The sequence below is a fragment of the Sesamum indicum genome, linkage group LG10 (assembly GCF_026168435.1).
Source record: "Sesamum indicum cultivar Baizhima isolate 11 linkage group LG10, ASM2616843v1, whole genome shotgun sequence".
Lineage (NCBI taxonomy): Eukaryota > Viridiplantae > Streptophyta > Magnoliopsida > Lamiales > Pedaliaceae > Sesamum > Sesamum indicum.
The window spans coordinates 3,473,738-3,492,329 of NC_142666.1; the positions used below are offsets into that span (position 1 = coordinate 3,473,738).

Genomic DNA, 18,592 nt, shown 5'->3' on the forward strand with positions numbered 1-18,592 from the left:
TTATTATATACACGCAGGTATGACGTGCCATAACGACTAGTAATTTGACAACTTTATGCACAATATCGCTGATGATGATGTTGTGACAATATATAGTATCGCTTAATATATTTCTCTAGCTATCAACGATATTTAAATTATGGTTCGTCGCTAATATTATCTTTTGTTGCAGCGTACAAAGGCATGTATATGTCTCTCACAGTCGAAATGAGGTTGGATGCAATGAATTTTGTTGGCAAGTGACAAGATATTTCTACTTAAACCATTAAAAAAGACATGATACTTCTAGTTATGTTAGTTTAAAGGCATAACTTTCCTAGTCCAAATCAAATGAGTTCCTTTTTTCTTTTGTTGTCCGAATCATATATTGCATGCAACGAATCTCGTCGCCAAGTGATGTTTCTACTTGTATTAGTTTAAGGACGCACTTTTTATGTCCATGTCAGATTACATATAATGAATTTCATAGTGTAATCGATGTTTGTAATTAAATTTTTTTTACTTAAATCAGGTTTCAGCAAGTGTGATATGTTGTCATGTAATTAATTATTTTTTATGAAGTATATATCAATCACGTATTGCATGTATTATGTAATTAGTTCAAATTTAACTAGATTCAAATTCAAATATGAGCTAAAATTTCCATCTATAATTATACTAGTTCCTACATGCGTTTTCTTCAAATTGCACATGAACAATGTCATCGTCAAGCACTTATATTAGTTCTTAGGACATACATTTCGCGTTGGAACGAATAATTATTATTATTTAATATATATCAACAATAATAATTTTAAAATTATCCCTTAATATCTTATTATTACTATTACTTTTTGTTATAGTGAAGGTGCATGCACATATATATAGAGGGTGAATAGAAATTATTCCTTTATGATATTGAAAATGAGCATATTACCCCCCCTATAAAAAAAACATAGCAATTTATCCCCTTATGCTTTTTAAAATGAAGCAATGTACCTCCTTATTGCTTCAATTTAAAAAACATAGGGAGGTAAATTGTTGTATTTTAAAAAATATAGGGGGATAAATTGCTATTTATTTTTTTATAAGGGGATAATTTGCTTATTTGCGATATCACGAGGGTTGCTTGCATTTTTTCCTATATATAGATATATGTAAATGTAAATGCATTTTTCCCTATATATAGATATATGTAAATGTAAATGTAAGTATGTATAATGAAGCGTTGGATGGGAACTACATTACATTCAATGGATTCCCTTTCCAAGTGATATGCTTTTGCTTATAATTAGTTTAAAGGCACATAAATAGCATATATATTTTTTTAAAAGTAATAATTATATTATTTAAAATTTAAATTAATTACACACACTAGTTTTATAATTAAGGGGGAACAATTTTTAAGTATTTCATCTTTTTGTGGTCCATCAAATTGTTTTTAATTTTTAATTATTGTATTAATTTTTGTTTCCTCTTTTCTCAACTTCCTATTAATTTTCCCTCTTTTCAACTTCTACGGTATCCCCTTTTGTTCTCTTATTTTCTTTTAAATAATTTCTCATAATTCTTTTAAATATTTTTTCAATCTATTAATTAATATATTTTTTAAAAAATAATAATTAGTTTTAAATTTTTAAAGTTAATTATATACACACATTTGAGTGTGCCCCACGTACAAATTTTATATTAAATGTGTGATGTGATTAGCTTGTTCTTACAAGACCTAATTGGAACGATAACTAACTTATAACTTGTCTTCAAACAGATATTGACAACATGCTCACAATCTCTTTATACTCAAAATTTAAACGGTAAACAAACCCAAGTGCCAGTTTGATTGTTAGTGGGCCTGGCACAACCCACCTTTACAAGGTATTGTTTCCCTCCAAATCAAGAAAATCTATCTGTTCACACTCAACGTTCAAAAATCCTGTATGTGTATTTAAGAAAGAGGAGCGTCAAAATTCTTAGCGCTGAAAGGTAAGTTCTTGAGTGGTACTTTTCATCTCTCACACAGATTTTCTTGAATGAATCTCTAACAAACCCCTCCTGTTTTTTCTTCGTGTGATAATCACATGGACTATTCAAGAAATAGTCATGCAGTGTGAGTGGGTGGTTCCGCAGAGAACTCAAAATCGGAGAAGCTTAATTTGAGGCCTTGAAACTTCATTCATACCCACAGCGTATGTATCTTTTCTTCCTTTTTCAGTTTCTTCGTAAATTATTTGTCGGTTCTTTGATTCTTAATCAAATTCTTGGTGTAAAAGATTTTTGTTTCTCTGTCTTCATGCATGGAGAGCAAGAACATAGCTGAAGGCAGTGAAGGGTATCCGCCAATTGAAGGTGTATGAGACTGGGGCAATGACAATAGTGATGATGATTAAAGAAATTGGGAAATCTTGGGAGAGTGATCGATTTCTTGGCTCCCACTGATCATCAGGCATGTTTTCTTTTCTGTGTTTGTATAGACTATTTAGAGTTCGTGATATTTCATCCTCTACACTATAGCTTAGTGATTTCTTTTTATATTTAGCAAGATCGATTTCGAAATTTTCTTGAATCAATTTACAGGCAATCCCTCACGTTTTCTCTTGTGGGATAATCACATGGGTTAATCAAGAAATAGTCAGGCAACAGTTTCCGCTGAGAATACAAAGTCAAACCCATTGAAAAGAAGCTTTGGAGCCTTGGGTTCTTTGCAGATTGAACGAATGCAGAAACTTCATTCACACCTACAGTATGTGTAATTTTTTTTTTAAGTTCCTGTGTAGTTATTTGTGGGTTTTTCTTATTCTTGAAATTCTTGGTGTAAAAGTTTTTCGTTTCTTTTTCTCTTGTATAATTTCTCTTAACTCTTGGAAATCTTGGTTTAATGTGTTGTTTTGGTTGTGGAATTTCATACTGATGTGTTTGTGTTCATGCATAGTAGGCTGGTAGCTTCAATTGAAGGGTGATAATGGTAGTAAAAAGTTTCTTGTTTTCTTGGCTCACACCTTTTCATCTTTGTTCATCAGGAATGTTTCTTTTACATGTTTCTATCATTATCATGATTTCTTGGTATTTCTTGTCAGCATTATGGTGTACTAATTTTCTTTTTATATTCAGAATATTGGTTTTTTCGGAAATTATTCTTGGTTAGACTTTCAACCATTTCCAGTTGATTTACTGCTGTGGATGTTTCTCTTCATGTTTTATGCGACTGCCTTTATGTTGTCTCATTCGAGTAATCAATATTTAGCTGCATTTTACTCGCTTTTCTACATGTGTGCTTATTATCTCCGGTTGTACATAGCAACAATCTAAGGAGATGAAATCACATGCAGAGTTTGTTGTGGAGCAAGACTACACAGCCAGAGGGTTAACGAGTGGAGCGCAAGTAACAGAGTATTCGGTATGTCAATGGTTTTTCTGCCACTTTTATCTAGATTTTGCAGGAAGTGTACTTGCGTTTCGCAGTATATTGCTTTATCTTCCTGGATGGATGTTTTGTCGAGCTATTGGTAACCATCCTTACGCAAGAATAATAAAGGTTAACTTCATTTGTATTTCCAAGTCCATACAGATTTTGATTAATAATTCTGATTTATATGTTGCTCAAAACAAAAATTTGTCTCTGAGGATAGCTTCTGATTACGGGGACTTTGACCACAAATCTACAGAAAGACCCAAGATCTTTGGCACGACTGCTTCGTTGGTGGTTAGGAGGTACGCCCGACTCCTTTTGGAAATTCTTGTGTTGCTACAGCAAACTTGAATGGTTCTAAAAGTCGGGAGAAGTTACTGCATGTTTTCTACTTTTTCATTGTATTTGTTTGTGGTACTTGAAGTACTAATTTTTTTCCTTTGTCGTCTCTCCATCAGCATTAAACAATACTTTTGCACATAATCATACGTGCCCGTGTTCACCAGGCTTCTCATCCGGTAAAAGCTCCGTGGAGCTTCAAAGCCTGTGGGATTCCCAGGTAGTGTTTCTGAATTGCATAGGCAGAGCATGAGTGGCATTACGTACGCATTGTTGGGAATGACTAATTTTGGACTCCTAAATCATCCTCTTAAATAGTCTATTTTGCTCCTAATTTTAATATATCCATTGATAAATGTGTGGTTGGTATAGAGTCCTTGTTTTTTCAGCCACCAACCTCTTTTCATTTGAACACACCAATAAATTCAAGAGCCTCACTTGTCCCTTCTTTCTCTCCTTCTCTTCTAAGTGTTGTTTAGTTCGTTGTTCCAAACTTTCTTCCACGAGTGCACGTGTAAGAGAGTTATAGCTGTGTTAACCTTGGAGAGCGATCGGTTTATACTATCTACACCACGGTAGTACTGAAATTTTGCTTTCAAGGCAGTGGTTTTCCACGGGACAGTCTTTCATTTTCTAACAGTTGAAAGCGAAATATTGTTATAATGGTTGTTCCAATTGCTAAAAGAACAACCTGACCTCTCCAAGCTGGAGCCACTTGACGAGATCATCGCTGCAATGGTTGTAGAAGCCAACCTAGTAGAGAACAAAGAAAATTGGATACTAGATACTAGCGCATCTAGGCATTTTTGCTCCAACAAAGCCCTATTCCATGAGCTTAGTGATGCAACGGACTGCGAGTGTGTCTTCATGGGGAACTCTACAATCGCCGGAGTCTTAGGTAAAGAAAAGATCTTCTTTAAACTTACTTCTGGCAAAACACTTGCTTTGAATGACGTTATATGTGCCTTCTTTATGTAGAAATCTAGTTTTTGGTAGTTTATTGAATAAATCTGGGTTGAAAATTGTGTTAGTATCTAATAAGTTTATAACTGTCTTTGTGAATTAAGAGATGCTGAAACTTTTGAACTAGTTTTTCCAGTTGATTAAAACTTCTAGAACGGACATAGCCTCTTCAAGCAATAAACCTTTGTTAACTTTCTCTAATTCTATTGTGAATGAACCTAGAAGAAGTAAAAGACAAAAAATTGAACATAATTTCGGACCAGACTTTCTAACTGTTTTCCCAGCGGAAGACCAAGGAAACTACTTTCTAAGACATATACAGAAGCAATAACCTCCATAGACTTTAGTTCCTGGAAGGAAGTCATTAGAAATGAGCTAGATTCTATAATATTAAATCATAATGAGATTTAGTAGATTTGTCTATAGGAAGTAAACCTATAAAATGCAAACGGATCTTCAAGGTAAGATTGAAACCAGATGGATCAATAGACAAATTTAAGGCACGATTGGTGGTTGTGGGTTATACACGAAAGAAGGGCATGGACTATTTCGATACATATTCACCTGTGACAAAGATTGCAACCATTAGAACTCTAGTTGCGTTATCAACTATTCTTGGCTTAATAATCTATCAAATGGATGTAAAAACAATCTTTCTAAATGGAGACTTTGAAGAAGAAATATATATGGAACAACCAGAGGGGTTTATGGTAAACCTAGCCAAGAAAATAAAGTTTGTAAAGTTAGAAAATCACTATATGGACTAAAACAAGCACCCAAACAATGGTATGAAAAGTTTGATCTACTTTAAAAATTAATGGATACAAAACAAATGTATCAGATACGTGTGTATACTCAAAATTGTTTGGGATAAAATGTGTTATTATATGCCTATATGTCGATGATATGCTAATTTTTATCAGCACAATTTGACATGAAAGATCTAGGAGAAGCTGATGTAATCCTAGGCATTAAAATTAGAAAAACTGAAAATGGGTTCTCTCTTTGTCTGTCCACTACATAAAGAAAATTTTGGACAAGTTCGGTGGTCAAGATGAGTTACCAGTAAAAACACCCTATGACCCGAGTGTATGTCTCAAAAAAAATAAAGGTGATAGTGTGTCACATGCTGAATATGTAAAAATCATAGGGAGTGTCATGTTTCTCATGAACTACACTAGAGCTAACATAGCTTACGCTGTGAGTAGACTAAGTCGTTATACTCATAATCCTAATAATGAACATTGGAATGCACCACGTCGCTTGTTGAGATATCTAAAGGGGATCATAAACTTGAGTTTGCACTTTAATAAATTTCCCGTAGTGTTAGAAGGATTTTGTGATGCAAATTGGGTTACCGATAATATGAAATAAGCTCAACTAGTGGATTGGTTTTTACTTTGGGTGGGGGAGTTATTTCCTGAAAATCTGCAAAACGAACTTGTATAGCCTGCTCTCTATGGAATATGAATTTATAACTCTTGAATTAGCAGGTCAAGAAGCAGAGTGGTTGAGAAACTTATTGGGAGATGTGCCCTTATAGGGGTCAACTGTGCCAGTGTCTCTGCACTGTGACTCCCAAGCTGCTATTGGAATTGCCAAGAACTATGCTTACAATGGTTAAAGGAAACATATTCGTATATAGCTTGAATTCCCCTCAGTTGCAGTCCAAGAGAATGACTTGAATCTCGGAGGCTCAGGGGACTCAAGGCCACCCTAGCAGCCAACAAAGCATTTGTCCAGGTGGATAGACATCACTGGAAGCGTGACCTAATGAGGAGTTCTAGGAGGGCAAACTCCTGGAGAAGCAGGATACTCACTTTGATGAGGTCTTCTAATCAAACTAGACTTTCTTAGACTTTTTCAACCGACAATATCATGATTCCAAGAAGACTTATCCACTAACAACCACCTTTCTGACTCCCTCAAAGGTCGGACTCCCTCACCACTGGGGAATTCGACTGTAAAACCAGGTTCAACGTCCTCAAACAGGGGAAGATTTTTTAAGCATTCACAAGCACTTTCTGTCATACATACTCATTTTCGCTCATGATTTTTCATCATAACTTGTTATATTATTTTCATGTAATCTCTTTTCAACATTAATATTTTCATATTACATACTGACTTGGGCATCGAAGTGTAAATATTCTTTTTTCTAAGCTTCCATCTTCAAGCTTGCAAAGAATTTGACCCACTAAAGACCTCATGTCCATAAAAGATTTTATCCATGCGTTTTTTTTGTATGCATCAAATATGAGGTTAATAATCATATAAAATATAATATAAATATAAATATATGTATCCGTATGCATATTTATATATATATATATGTATTCATACATGCATACACATGTATGGATTATAATGAGCCACATTTCAAAAAAATAATCTCGTACAATTTCAGATATAAAAATAGCGTCGACATAAATTTGAAACATGTTGAACAAGTCATTTAGCATATATAAAAATTAAATAAAGGAAATTCCAAAACAATATGGATAATAGCACCGACACTGTTTAGGACATGTACAACATCTTCCGTACGCAACAGTTATTTTTTTTTTCTTTATATTCTATAAATTATTAAAATTTTTCTATAATTAATTGAGAAGATAGTATTTTTTGGGGAGATAAATTACTTAATTTTTTAAAAACACATTAGGGAATAAATTGTTATTATTTTTTTATAAAGGGTAATTTACTCATTCGTAATATAAGGGAAGTAAATTGCATTAACACTATTTTTCCATCTAAATTTATTTTTTCTTTATTCGCAAATATTGAAAATAAGCACTTATCAACTTATTGATGAAAAATAGATTGAAAAGAGAGTTTTTTTTTTTTAACAACTTTTGATTTTGAATTGATTAAGTTGATTTAAGCCAGAATCTGTAAACAGCTCTACCAACTTCACTAGTTTAGGGTAAAAGTATAAATATTAAGTTGTTTTTCCCAGCACTTCAACTTCACCCTTTTTTCACTTTTATGTATTTTCAAACAATCTCAACTTTTACCACCGCTCAACTTACAATTTTGTTTAACAACTTATCTTCATCACAAAAGCAGAAGCTACAGCTCTTAGGGAGTGTTTGCACGGCTTCAAAAAAGCAGTTTTCAGCTTTCAATTTTAAAAAAGTACTTTTGAAGTATTTGAAATTTCAGTTTCTATCACTGAAACTGTTAAGAAATGCAATTTTAGTCCAAAAACTCAACTAACTTTGAGGATACTTCTAACTGCTTTACCTTCTTACCAGACAGAGCTCATGAGAACAATATCAGAAACGCTTGAGCTATAGCCCTCCAATGCTAAAGCCGATCAAACTATTTAAAAGTTAATGTTGTAAGATAACAAAGGTAGCAAATTAAAAGTCCTAGCCAAGGCACAAACGACGTCTATTTCTGAACACAATCAAATTATACTATTTCAAATGAACATTGAATACAATCTTGATTGGATGGTCATAATGAATCGAGTTTGGGATGGTACAACCCCAACCTAATATGATTTGATTCCGGGATCTATTAACATATAAAATTATGACATTAGGAACACTTCACTTCCCTGATTATTAATTATTTTCTTTTTTCTATTTTTCCAATAAATTTTCTACTCATTTGAGTATTCTTTTGCAATATTCAATAATTTATGGCCCATGATCGATTGCTCATTCACTATAAAAGAATAGCTCAATAGCTACGAATATATTGTAAATAATTTGTTGCTAAATTAATTAGCAAATAAATTCTAGTATTAAATAATTTGATTTAACAACGAGAATTTTACTTGTTAATTGTGTCGACGTTAATTTTTTTTTATTACTATCTGTAGAGTGGATATCAAAACAATCCTATCAACTATTACAAACCGATTTGGAGTACGAAACTCCTTAAAAATTATACAGGCCAATATTACAGTATAATAAAATAACAGAAGGATTAAAACTAAGGATTCAACAGAGACAAACACTTGTTAATATAGTCGGCTCAGAAAACACCAGGTCCAAGAATGAGAGGGACACGGCCACTGTAAGTTCCGTTCCCAAACGGCACCAAGCCCACAGTAACACCACACGGAGACACGACCTCAACGAACCGGATCACTCAGATCACTATCTCACCCAGTCGCAAACGACACCTCAAGGCTCACGATTCTCACAAAGAAGAGTTAAGAGGATTCGGGTATTTCTCGATTTCAGTTCACCGAAAAGAGAGGAGAGAGCTCCTATTTATACGGTTGAGAAAACAGGTGAGAAAGGAAAGCCATTGAAGCTTTCCTTAAACCATTATCTTGGTTTTGGAAAGCTTCCATGGAAACCGGCGAAAGAAGAAGGAAAGAGTATCTCGGTGAGTATCAGAGAGAAAGGGAAGAAGAGAGGCAGACGGCGCAAGATACACAATGTGGGTTAGGGCAACATTAGGGAATATAAGTACCGGTAGTGGGTCGGGTCATGGGCCGTATGTGGGCTGCCGGGTGGGCTTGGGGTTTGGGCTTAAAGTGGCCTACCGATTAAAAGGTCATGGGCCATAGCAACAACATACTCCACCTTGGACCAGACCTTAAAGGTACTGGGTCCTGGAGTTTTAGCTTGGACCTGGTTACTCATCATAGCCTTAGGGGGATCTACCCCTGTGTACCTGCAAGAAAAATATTGACGTTAGTCAGGAACTAAATTTAGAATCTTTAAACAATTTATGAATTTCTCAGCAGGAAGGCTTTTTGTGCCCATGTCAGCAGGATTCTCCTCAGATCTTACCTTTTCCAATTTGATGATTTCCTTACTGACGATATCACGTATAAAATGGAATCTAACGTCAATGTGCTTAGTCCTATCATGAAAAACTGGATTTTTGCAAAGTTGAATGGAAGATTGACTGTCGGAAAAAACAGTAAGCCGATTTTTTAGAAAACCAATTTCTTTTACAAGGCCCTCGAGCCAAATAGCTTCTTTGAAAGCTTCGGTAGTAGCAATGTATTCGGCTTCAGTTGTAGAAAGTGCAACAATGTGTTGTAATTGGGATTTCCAACTAATGCATGATCCACACAAAGTGAAAATGTATGAGGTTGTGGATTTTCTACTATCCTTCTCATTAGCATAATTTGAATCCACATAACCAATGAGATTAACAGAATCAGAAAATTTAGAGAAATTTATACCTATGTTATCGGTACCACATAGGTACCTTAGGAGCCATTTTAAAGCCTCCCAATGAGGAGGTCCTGGATTGGACATGTACCTGCTCAAACAACTTATAGCATATGCAATATCGGGTCTAGTACATACCATGAGAAACATTATAGACCCAATCACATTAGAGTAAGGAACTTTACTCATTTTGTCCTTTTCGAAAGAAGTTTTAGGACATTGATCTTTCGATAATTGAAAATGGGCAGCTAGAAGAACCGATGTAGGTTTTGAATTTTCCATAGAAAATCTTTTCAAAACAGAATGAATGTAGGATTTTTGATTCAAAAGGATGGAAAAACGTTTTCTGTTTCTGTGAATATCCATGCCAAGGATGTTCTTTGCATCACCAAGATTTTTCATTTCAAAGTTATTGGAAAGGTCTTTTTGCAAAGATTCGATGAGATTTAAACTAGGACTAGTAATGAGCATGTCATCAACATATAACACAAGAAAGATAGGTACTTCATTCAAAAACTTAAAATAAAGGCAATGGTCATATTCACTCCTCTTAAATTTTAATGAAAGCATGAACATATCAAACTTCTTATTCCATTGTCTTGGTGATTGTTTCAAACCGTTAGAGATTTCTTTAACAAGCAAACATGATCAGGTTTGTTTTTCTCAATAAAACCAACAGGTTGTCGCATGTATATGCATTCATCAAGATCACCATGTAAGAAAGCAGTTTTAACATCCATTTGTTTCAACTCCCAATCAAAATGAGCAGCAAGAGCAAGAATAATACGAACAGTAGTGTATTTCACAACGGGCGAAAATATTTCATTATAATCTATCCCTTCTTTTTGAGTGAACCCCTTAGCTACTAATCTAGCTTTAAATTTCAAAGGGTTTTCTTGCTTGATTTTAAAAATCCATTTGCAATCAACTAGGGAGCAATTTTTAGGTTTTGGTACTAGATCCCAAGTGTGGTTGTCTTCTAGAGACTTCATCTCCTCATTCATGGCACTAAGCCATTCTTTTGACTTAAGGGCTTCGTCTACGTTTGCGGGTTCTATGTTTTCAATGTTCAAAGCCACTTGGAAATCATTTAACCTAGTAGGGATCTTTCTTTCTCGCCTACTCCTGTCTCGAGCTAGTTGATAGTTCTCTAAGGAGTTTCTTAAGGGATCTTCTTCTAACTTTAAGTTTTGTTCATCATTATTGGTCTCAACTATATTTTCTCCTCCTTCTTGGTTATCCTCCACCTTATTAAAAGTCAGGTTTTCTGGTTCTACTTCAGTTTTTAGGAGGCAAGGCATCTCATATTCATTGAAGGTTACATCTCTACTAATGATGACCTTAAAACCTGGTTGGCTTCTAACCCATAACCTATACCCTTTTACCCCATCAGGATAACCAATAAAAACACATTTCAGGGAGCGGGGTTCAAGTTTATCAGTAGTTTGATGAACAAAAGCAGAGCAGCCAAAAGTGCGCAATAAAGAGATATCAGGTTTCTTACCACTCCAAACAGTCTCAGGAGACTTTCCAAGCAAAGGCACAGATGGAGATAAATTTATCAGATATGCAGCAGTTAACACGGCTTCACCCCAAAAAGATTTTTGTAAACCTGAACTAATCAGTAGGCATCTTACTTTTTCAAGTAAAGTTCGATTCATACGCTCAGCAACACCATTTTGCTGGGGGGTATAGGGGTTTGTTTTGTGCCTCTTAATACCAAACTTATCACAAAGATTATCAAAATGCTTATTGCAAAACTCAAGACCGTTATCAGTGCGTAAAGATTTAAGCCTTTTTCCAGTTTGATTTTCAACGAGGGTTTTCCATTTTTCAAACTTTTCAAAAACCTCATATTTGTGTTTAAGTAAGAAAATGAACACCTTTCTAGAAAAGTTATCAACAATAGACAAAAAATATCGATTCCCACCATGGGTAGGTTCTTTAGAAGGACCCCATACATCAGCATGAATGTAGTCAAGAATGCAAGATGACATAGAAGGGTTCGGGGAAGGTGTAGCAGGAAAATGCACACGATGTTGTTTTCCCATAACACAATCATCACAAAATGGCAGTTTATCAATGTTATCACTCAAAATGCCTTCTTTGTTTAAAAACTCAAGTCCTTTTTGGCTGATATGCCCAAAACGTTTATGCCAAAGAACGGTTTTGTCATGCATGTTCACAGAAGCAGCCAAGGAATCATATGTCACAGAGCATAAATATAAATTTCGTCTTTTTTCAGCTTTAAAAACGACAAGGGAGCCTTTCATGATTTTCATAATGCCCTTTCCCCATCTACCCTCTAGCCCATCATCTTCTAAAGCAGCACAAGAAATAAGATTATGACTAAGTTCAGGAACATATCTAACATGCTTGAGAGTAATTCTATAACCATTATCAAAAACCAAGGAAATGTCACCAATACCTTTAATATCACATCGTTTTTCGTTTGCCATAGACACAGAGCCAAAATCACCAATTTTGAGATTTGAGAAAATGCTTTCAAAAGGACTAATATGGAAAGTACAACCAGAGTCAACAAGCCATTCATGCATACTCAAAGGAAGCACGGAATTCACATCAGAAATCACAAAGATTTCTCCAGATTCATCAGTAACATTGTTCACTCGTTCTTTTTCTTCTCTATTGTTATCCCTATTATCACGTCTAGGTTTTCTGCAGTCCTTGATATAGTGACCTCTTATACCGCAATTATAACATCTTCTCTCTCTGATTTTGTCATCCTTATGTGAATAATCTCTATTTCTGGATTTACTCCTGTTTTTATTCCGACTCTTACTCCTATTGTTGTACCTGTTACTAGAGTTCCTAAATTTAGACCTACCTCTTACAGAGTTCACTTCATGATGATTATTGCTAGGTCTATTTGTTTTAAGATCAATCTCTTTGCTTTTTAAGCCATTAACAACAATATCAAGACTCACACTATCTCTACCGTATTTAATCGCAGCTTTCACATCAGCATATGTATCAAGTATAGCATTCAAGAGCACAATAGGAGAATACTCATCAATATTCTTATCACTAGTCAGTTTTATATCTTGCACTAATTTAGTGAAATGATCAAGGTTTTCATCAATGGTTCTGGATAAATCGAGTTTGTATTTAAAAAACTAGCAAGAATAGTTTACTAGGTAGTGAAACATCAGTGTAAAGATCCTCTAGTTTTTCCCATAAATCTCTTGCTGTATCTTGTTTACCAACTTTTCTTAAAACATTGTCAGACAGGTTTAGGATTATAGAAGAATATGCAAATTCGTCATTTTCTAAAACCTTTTCTTCAGAAATAGAATCAGAGTACCGACCATCAATGGCCTTAAAAACTTTTTGTTGAATTAAAATGCCCTTCATTTTCTGTTGCCAAATTGAAAAGTCACATTTACCATCGAAAGGTTGCAAATTGTATCCGGCCATTTTAAAGAAAAACTTTTCAAAAAATCGATTTTTAAGAAAAGGAAGGAAGGATGGATTTTCAAGAGAAAACTAGTTGCAGCGGGTTATAGAAATCACAGCAAAAAATCCCAACAGGTAGGAATGTCACAGATAAATATGGGCACACAGAAAATTTGTCACAGACACACAGTTCAGATTATAATCTCAGGATATCAGTAAGCAAGAATCAACAGTGAGTCACACACAGGGCAGGAATAATATGGTAAGATCAAAATTTCACAAAGTGTAGTGTTCACTGAGAACAAGCACGCAGCAGTATATCAATCATAAACCGAGATATCCACAATCTTAAGAGATTAATCACAAAGCAGAAATAACAGATATTTCAGAAATCCCACAAGACAGTGTACGAATAATATTCAGGATATTGCAACAGTTAATATCACGGATAAAATAGAAGCTGAGGCCTCTCCAGCCTAACACCCAGTCCAGATACCCGACGACCTCAAGGGTCCGGCCAGGAGGGTAATCAGGGGGAACAAGCACCTCAGTTAATGGTTCGAGAAATAATATAACAGAAATAAAATGCGGAAGTAAAAGGAGGGGTTTCAGCAAGTTACCACCACCAGAGTGCCGTCGGATCGGAAGGAGTGGCTCTGATACCACTGTAGAGTGGATATCAAAACAATCCTATCAACTATTACAAACCGATTTGGAGTACGAAACTCCTTAAAAATTATACAGGCCAATATTACAGTATAATAAAATAACAGAAGGAATAAAACTGAGGATTCAACAAAGACAAACACTTGTTAATATAGTCGGCTCAGAAAACACCAGGTCCAAGAATGAGAGGGACACGGCCACTGTAAGTTCCGTTCCCAAACGACACCAAGCCCACAGTAACACCACACGGAGACACGACCTCAACGAACCGGATCACTCAGATCACTATCTCACCTAGTCGCAAAAGACACCTCAAGGCTCACAATTCTCACAAAGAAGAGTTAAGAGGATTCGGGTATTTCTCGATTTCAGTTCACCGAAAAGAGAGGAGAGAGCTCCTATTTATACGGTTGAGAAAACAGGTGAGAAAGGAAAGCCATTGAAGCTTTCCTTAAACCATTATCTTGGTTTTGGAAAGCTTCCATGGAAACCGGCAAAAGAAGAAGGAAAGAGTATCTCGGTGAGTATCAGAGAGAAAGGGAAGAAGAGAGGCAGACGGCGCAAGATACACAATGTGGGTTAGGGCAACATTAGGGAATATAAGTACCGGTAGTGGGTCGGGTCATGGGCCGTCTGTGGGCTGCCGGGTGGGCTTGGGGTTTGGGCTTAAAGTGGCCTACCGATTAAAAGGTCATGGGCCATAGCAACAACACTATCAAACTATTTTGTTGTAGTGATTCAGATTTTCGGGCACAGCCAATGTAGAGGATCTTAGGATTTTTTTATTTTTTTTTCCTCGTGGTTGGATCTTAGCTACTTTGTTAATCAAACGGTCGAACTGAAAAAACAACAGAAAAAATTAGGACGAAACTGGGAAAATTGCCCAAAAATTTGATTAAAGGGAGGCTTGCAATAGCTTACTTCAATTTTTAATAAGTTTTTGCTGAAAATTAGTTGAAACTAATACTTTTTATACATAAATTTTTCTTTTGAAATGTTTAAAATTAATTCCCTTAAGTCATTTCCTATTTCGCAAAAGGGCATTTTTAAACCAATTAAATTTTGTTTTTTTTTTTTTTTGGAGATATTGTAATTGACGCCCCTTAGAATTAGGTATAATTATTATACTTTGTATTCTTTGTAAAAATACAGATACACCCCATGAGGAAGTATAGTCTAATGTATGTGAAGAAATATATATTCATGTAAAATTTTACTAAGGAAATGTGCATTTGTAATTCTACAAAGAGTGAGCATTTTTGTAGTTAGACTTTATGTCTGGCAGTGTAAATATCTTTTCCCTTTGTATCGTCTATGAATTATCGAAATTCTAATTCGGACCGTGTTTGGCCACACTCAAATGTGATTAGTTTAGTTTAATTTGATTTGATTTGGGTAAAAACTTTTCAAAAATTACAATTTCAAGATAATTTAATTACAATTAATCAAAGAATTAAAGAATAAAAACATACACAAAACCAAGAAACAAACGACAAAACTTCTCCTAGTCAGGATTAGGCTCGATCTAACTTGAATCAATCATATAACAGTTCAATGCACTTACTTTATAATCGATTTGGTTCAGCCAAACCTGCTCGGGCAAGAATTTTCCCCAAGTTAGCTACCCATTTCTCCTAGTTGACAAACCTGCAATTGTTCCTGATCTCGCCCTGGTTTCCTGTGAGAACATCAATATACCCCATTTTCACCATTGCATCCGCAAACTTACCAGCCCAAGACGCACCATGCTTCGCGTTCCTCCTCACCATCCAACCACTCCTCGCACTGCTCAAAAGTGTCTGATCCGAAGTCAGCAATACCCGACCACTCTTCAAATTCAGATAATACCTATTGTCCAATCTGTTCGGCGTCGCAAAATCAAGTGCCACAACGCGATCACTATTTCCAGCTTCCCCGTCAGGCCTGGGGCAGCTCTTCCTCAGTTCCCTGGCCAAGTCTGGATCCAGGGACGGGTCCTGAGGATGAGTGGAGTTGAAACTGTAAAGCCTGTTTGAGAAAGACGAACAGTGTGAAACTCCGACGGAATGTGCCCCGGAGAGAGTCACCATTTCTTCCATCGTAAGCCCTTTCCGTGCGAAATTTTGTTCGAGTTGCGCGGCGTTGAAGGAGGGAGGGGGGAGATTTGCGGTGACGTCGTCTTCCAGGGAAATTCTGCCGTCGCGACGACCTGAGGGGACCATGTACTTGATGTTGCCGAGTCTGTAGGCGCTGTCGCGGGCAGCGAATGCGATGATGTCTGCACAGGAGACGGTTCTTGGGCAGGCGAATTCGAGCTCGGCCTTGGCCTCGTCGATCACTTCGAATCCGCGCAGGCTGGGGTTGTTGGCGGGATGTTGTTTCTCGGAACGTCGGCCCGGAGTGGAATCCAGCAGGACTGATGCATCACAGCCCTGGAAAGCAGAAGAACAGGCAATTAGTTCAACTACCGAGTTATTTGTTAGTCATGTTTTGCATGACGGAGTTTCTGTCCGTACTAATTATTTCATAAAAACTGTATACAATTTCAATTAATTTCAGAAATGTTCATGTGAATTAATTTACATAAAATATTTTAATGGATTAAAAATTTTAAATATATATATTATAACATAAATATAGATAATATTGAAATCAAACTCGCACATATATATATATATATATATATATATTGTATGTGACCCCATTTTTGAATGATTTAAATGAATTTTTGGTCTCGTAACTTTAAGTCATTTGGGGTTTTCATCCTTCAACTTTTTAGAGTAGTATTTTGGTTCTCGTCTTTTTAATTTTCTCATTTTAGTTCTATTTTCACCAGATTTCATCCTTCTCGGATAAAAATGCATGTATTTGTCATGTGATATTTTAAAATTTAGGTTTTTTTTCTTTAGGCATTTTTGTTTTTTAACTTTTTAAAATAGTTCTTTGATCCGGAATCTTTTCGAGTGGAGGTGAACTCCGGTTAACAAAAGAACTAAGATTAAAAAATACAACACTAAAATGTTGTCCTAAAAGGTTAAAAAACGAAAACGCCAAATAATCTAAATTACGGAATAAAAAATACATTTAATTATTTTTAAATTATAGTCTAATTTAATTATATTTTTTAATTATTTTTAATTAAAAAGAGAGACGCACATATCAATGATCACTCATTGATATAATACTATAATACGAAAGTGTGATAAAAGATTCACCCTAGTTTATAAAGACATACCCTGACAAAACAATCATGAAAATGCATTCTGATGAGACCTGCTCCAAGGCCAAGGTTCCTGGACACTGCTTTCTCCACAACTTTCCTCACAATTGCCTCTGCAGATGGGCAACTGTTTTGGTAGTACCCAACCCTCAGAGAAGCCAACGAGACAGTAGCAAATTCAGACACAAAGACAAAGAGTATCAAGAAGAAGACTGAGCTTGACAATTTGAGTACTCTTGAGGCCATCTTAATGTAAGAGATCAGAAATGAATTCGGACAAAGAAGATGGAGGGTGCTATCGACGTTTCTGCTGTATATATAGATGCATGGATGTTATTACAAGAAACAACGACATGGTCTGAGTTTTACCAAGTAAAGAAATGCGCGTAGGTATATGTATTAGTAAGAGACAGCTTATTAGCTCAGTTATGCAAGAAACTTGACAACCTTAATTGCTAGGTTCTTGACATCTTCCCTGCCGCTTCGATCCATGGACGTGATCAAAGTTCAGACATGGGAATTGAACATTTCAATGTTTTAGGGTTAAAGTATTTATGGTTGCGTGATTTCTTACTGGTTGCAGATTTGTTAAACTGTCAATGAGATGACAATTAGGACAGTGACAACAACAATAATTTTAAACGATCCTCTCTGGTAGGAAACTTATATCAGCTAAAAAAAGGTTTAAATTCATTTTTGGTGATGTATTTTTGGTTATACGGCGTTTTCGTTCTTTAATGTTTTAGGGTAGTATTGTGGTTGTGTTTTTTTACTTTTCGTGATTTTAGTCTTTTTTTTTTTTTCTTTTTGGAGTTCTCACTTATCGTTTGGAAAAATGCATGTACATTCCACTTTACCTTTTAAATTTAGAGCTATTTTTTCTATTGGTTCATTTTGTCAGTTAACTTCTTAAGGTAGCATTCACTAGAAAAGAAAAAAAGTTACTATTGCCTACGATTTTATTAGCTATGGATTAAAGCAGTGGTAAATAGGTATTATCGTTGGGTGATCGTGGTTAATGGCTTTTTACCACGGCTATTAATTTTTAACCATGATAGTTGCCTATGGTTAAATGTTATATTTCTTGTAGTGATTTTGGTCTAGCCTCTTTTAATTTTTTTCGATTCAATTTTTTTTCATTGGAGTTCACCCTTCTAGCTGGTGGAGATGAATTTCGACGAATAAAAAAATTAAAAAAATACAAGATCAAATAACTACCATGAAAATTAAAAAATAAAACTGCTAAATGATCTAAGTTAATTAGACAAGGATATTTAAAATATAGTGTTAAGGAAAATAGAAGCAAGAAGAAAGAAGAACAATCAATTAGAGGAAGAGCAGATCCCGCAGTATAAAGAGATTTGCAAAGGGGTAGATCGATAAAGCATCTGGAAAAGGGTCATAAGCATGATAGCATGAGAACTCATTGTAAGTAACTCTTGTAGAGCGGTAAATTTCACTAAAAATATTTGGCAA

At 35.3% G+C, this 18,592-nt stretch overlaps 1 protein-coding gene and 1 long non-coding RNA gene across 6 annotated transcripts; one reads left to right on the forward strand and one right to left on the reverse strand.

Moving 5' to 3' along the window:
- Positions 1-1,970: 1,970 nt before the first annotated feature.
- LOC148785190 (uncharacterized) lies at positions 1,971-6,814 on the forward strand. 5 transcript variants are annotated; one of them, XR_016067917.1, is made up of 6 exons: positions 1,971-2,422; positions 2,554-2,719; positions 3,306-3,511; positions 3,606-3,687; positions 3,844-4,622; positions 6,181-6,814. It is a non-coding gene; the product is annotated as an uncharacterized LOC148785190 (long non-coding RNA). The 5 variants fall into 5 exon arrangements; XR_016067916.1 differs by having other exon boundaries at positions 3,306-3,687; XR_016067915.1 differs by having other exon boundaries at positions 3,606-4,622.
- An 8,473-nt stretch (positions 6,815-15,287) lies between these two features.
- Positions 15,288-17,382, reverse strand: LOC105172805 (peroxidase 5-like). The gene is made up of 2 exons (XM_011094383.3): positions 17,132-17,382; positions 15,288-16,328 (listed from the first exon to the last, which is right to left on the reverse strand). The coding sequence occupies exons 1-2, from the start codon at positions 17,360-17,362 to the stop codon at positions 15,552-15,554; spliced, it is 1,008 nt and encodes a 335-aa protein (XP_011092685.1). The 5' UTR covers positions 17,363-17,382; the 3' UTR covers positions 15,288-15,551.
- Positions 17,383-18,592: the final 1,210 nt, after the last annotated feature.

What these genes read in the sequence shown, in the direction of transcription:
- LOC105172805 (XM_011094383.3), bottom strand. Translation starts at nt 17,362, where the DNA reads ATGGCCTCAAGAGTACTCAAATTGTCAAGCTCAGTCTTCTTCTTGATA. An exon ending in TTCATGATTGTTTTGTCAGG is followed by an intron (nt 16,329 to 17,131) that starts GTATGTCTTTAT and finishes TCTGCTTTCCAG; the next exon opens with GGCTGTGATGCATCAGTCCT.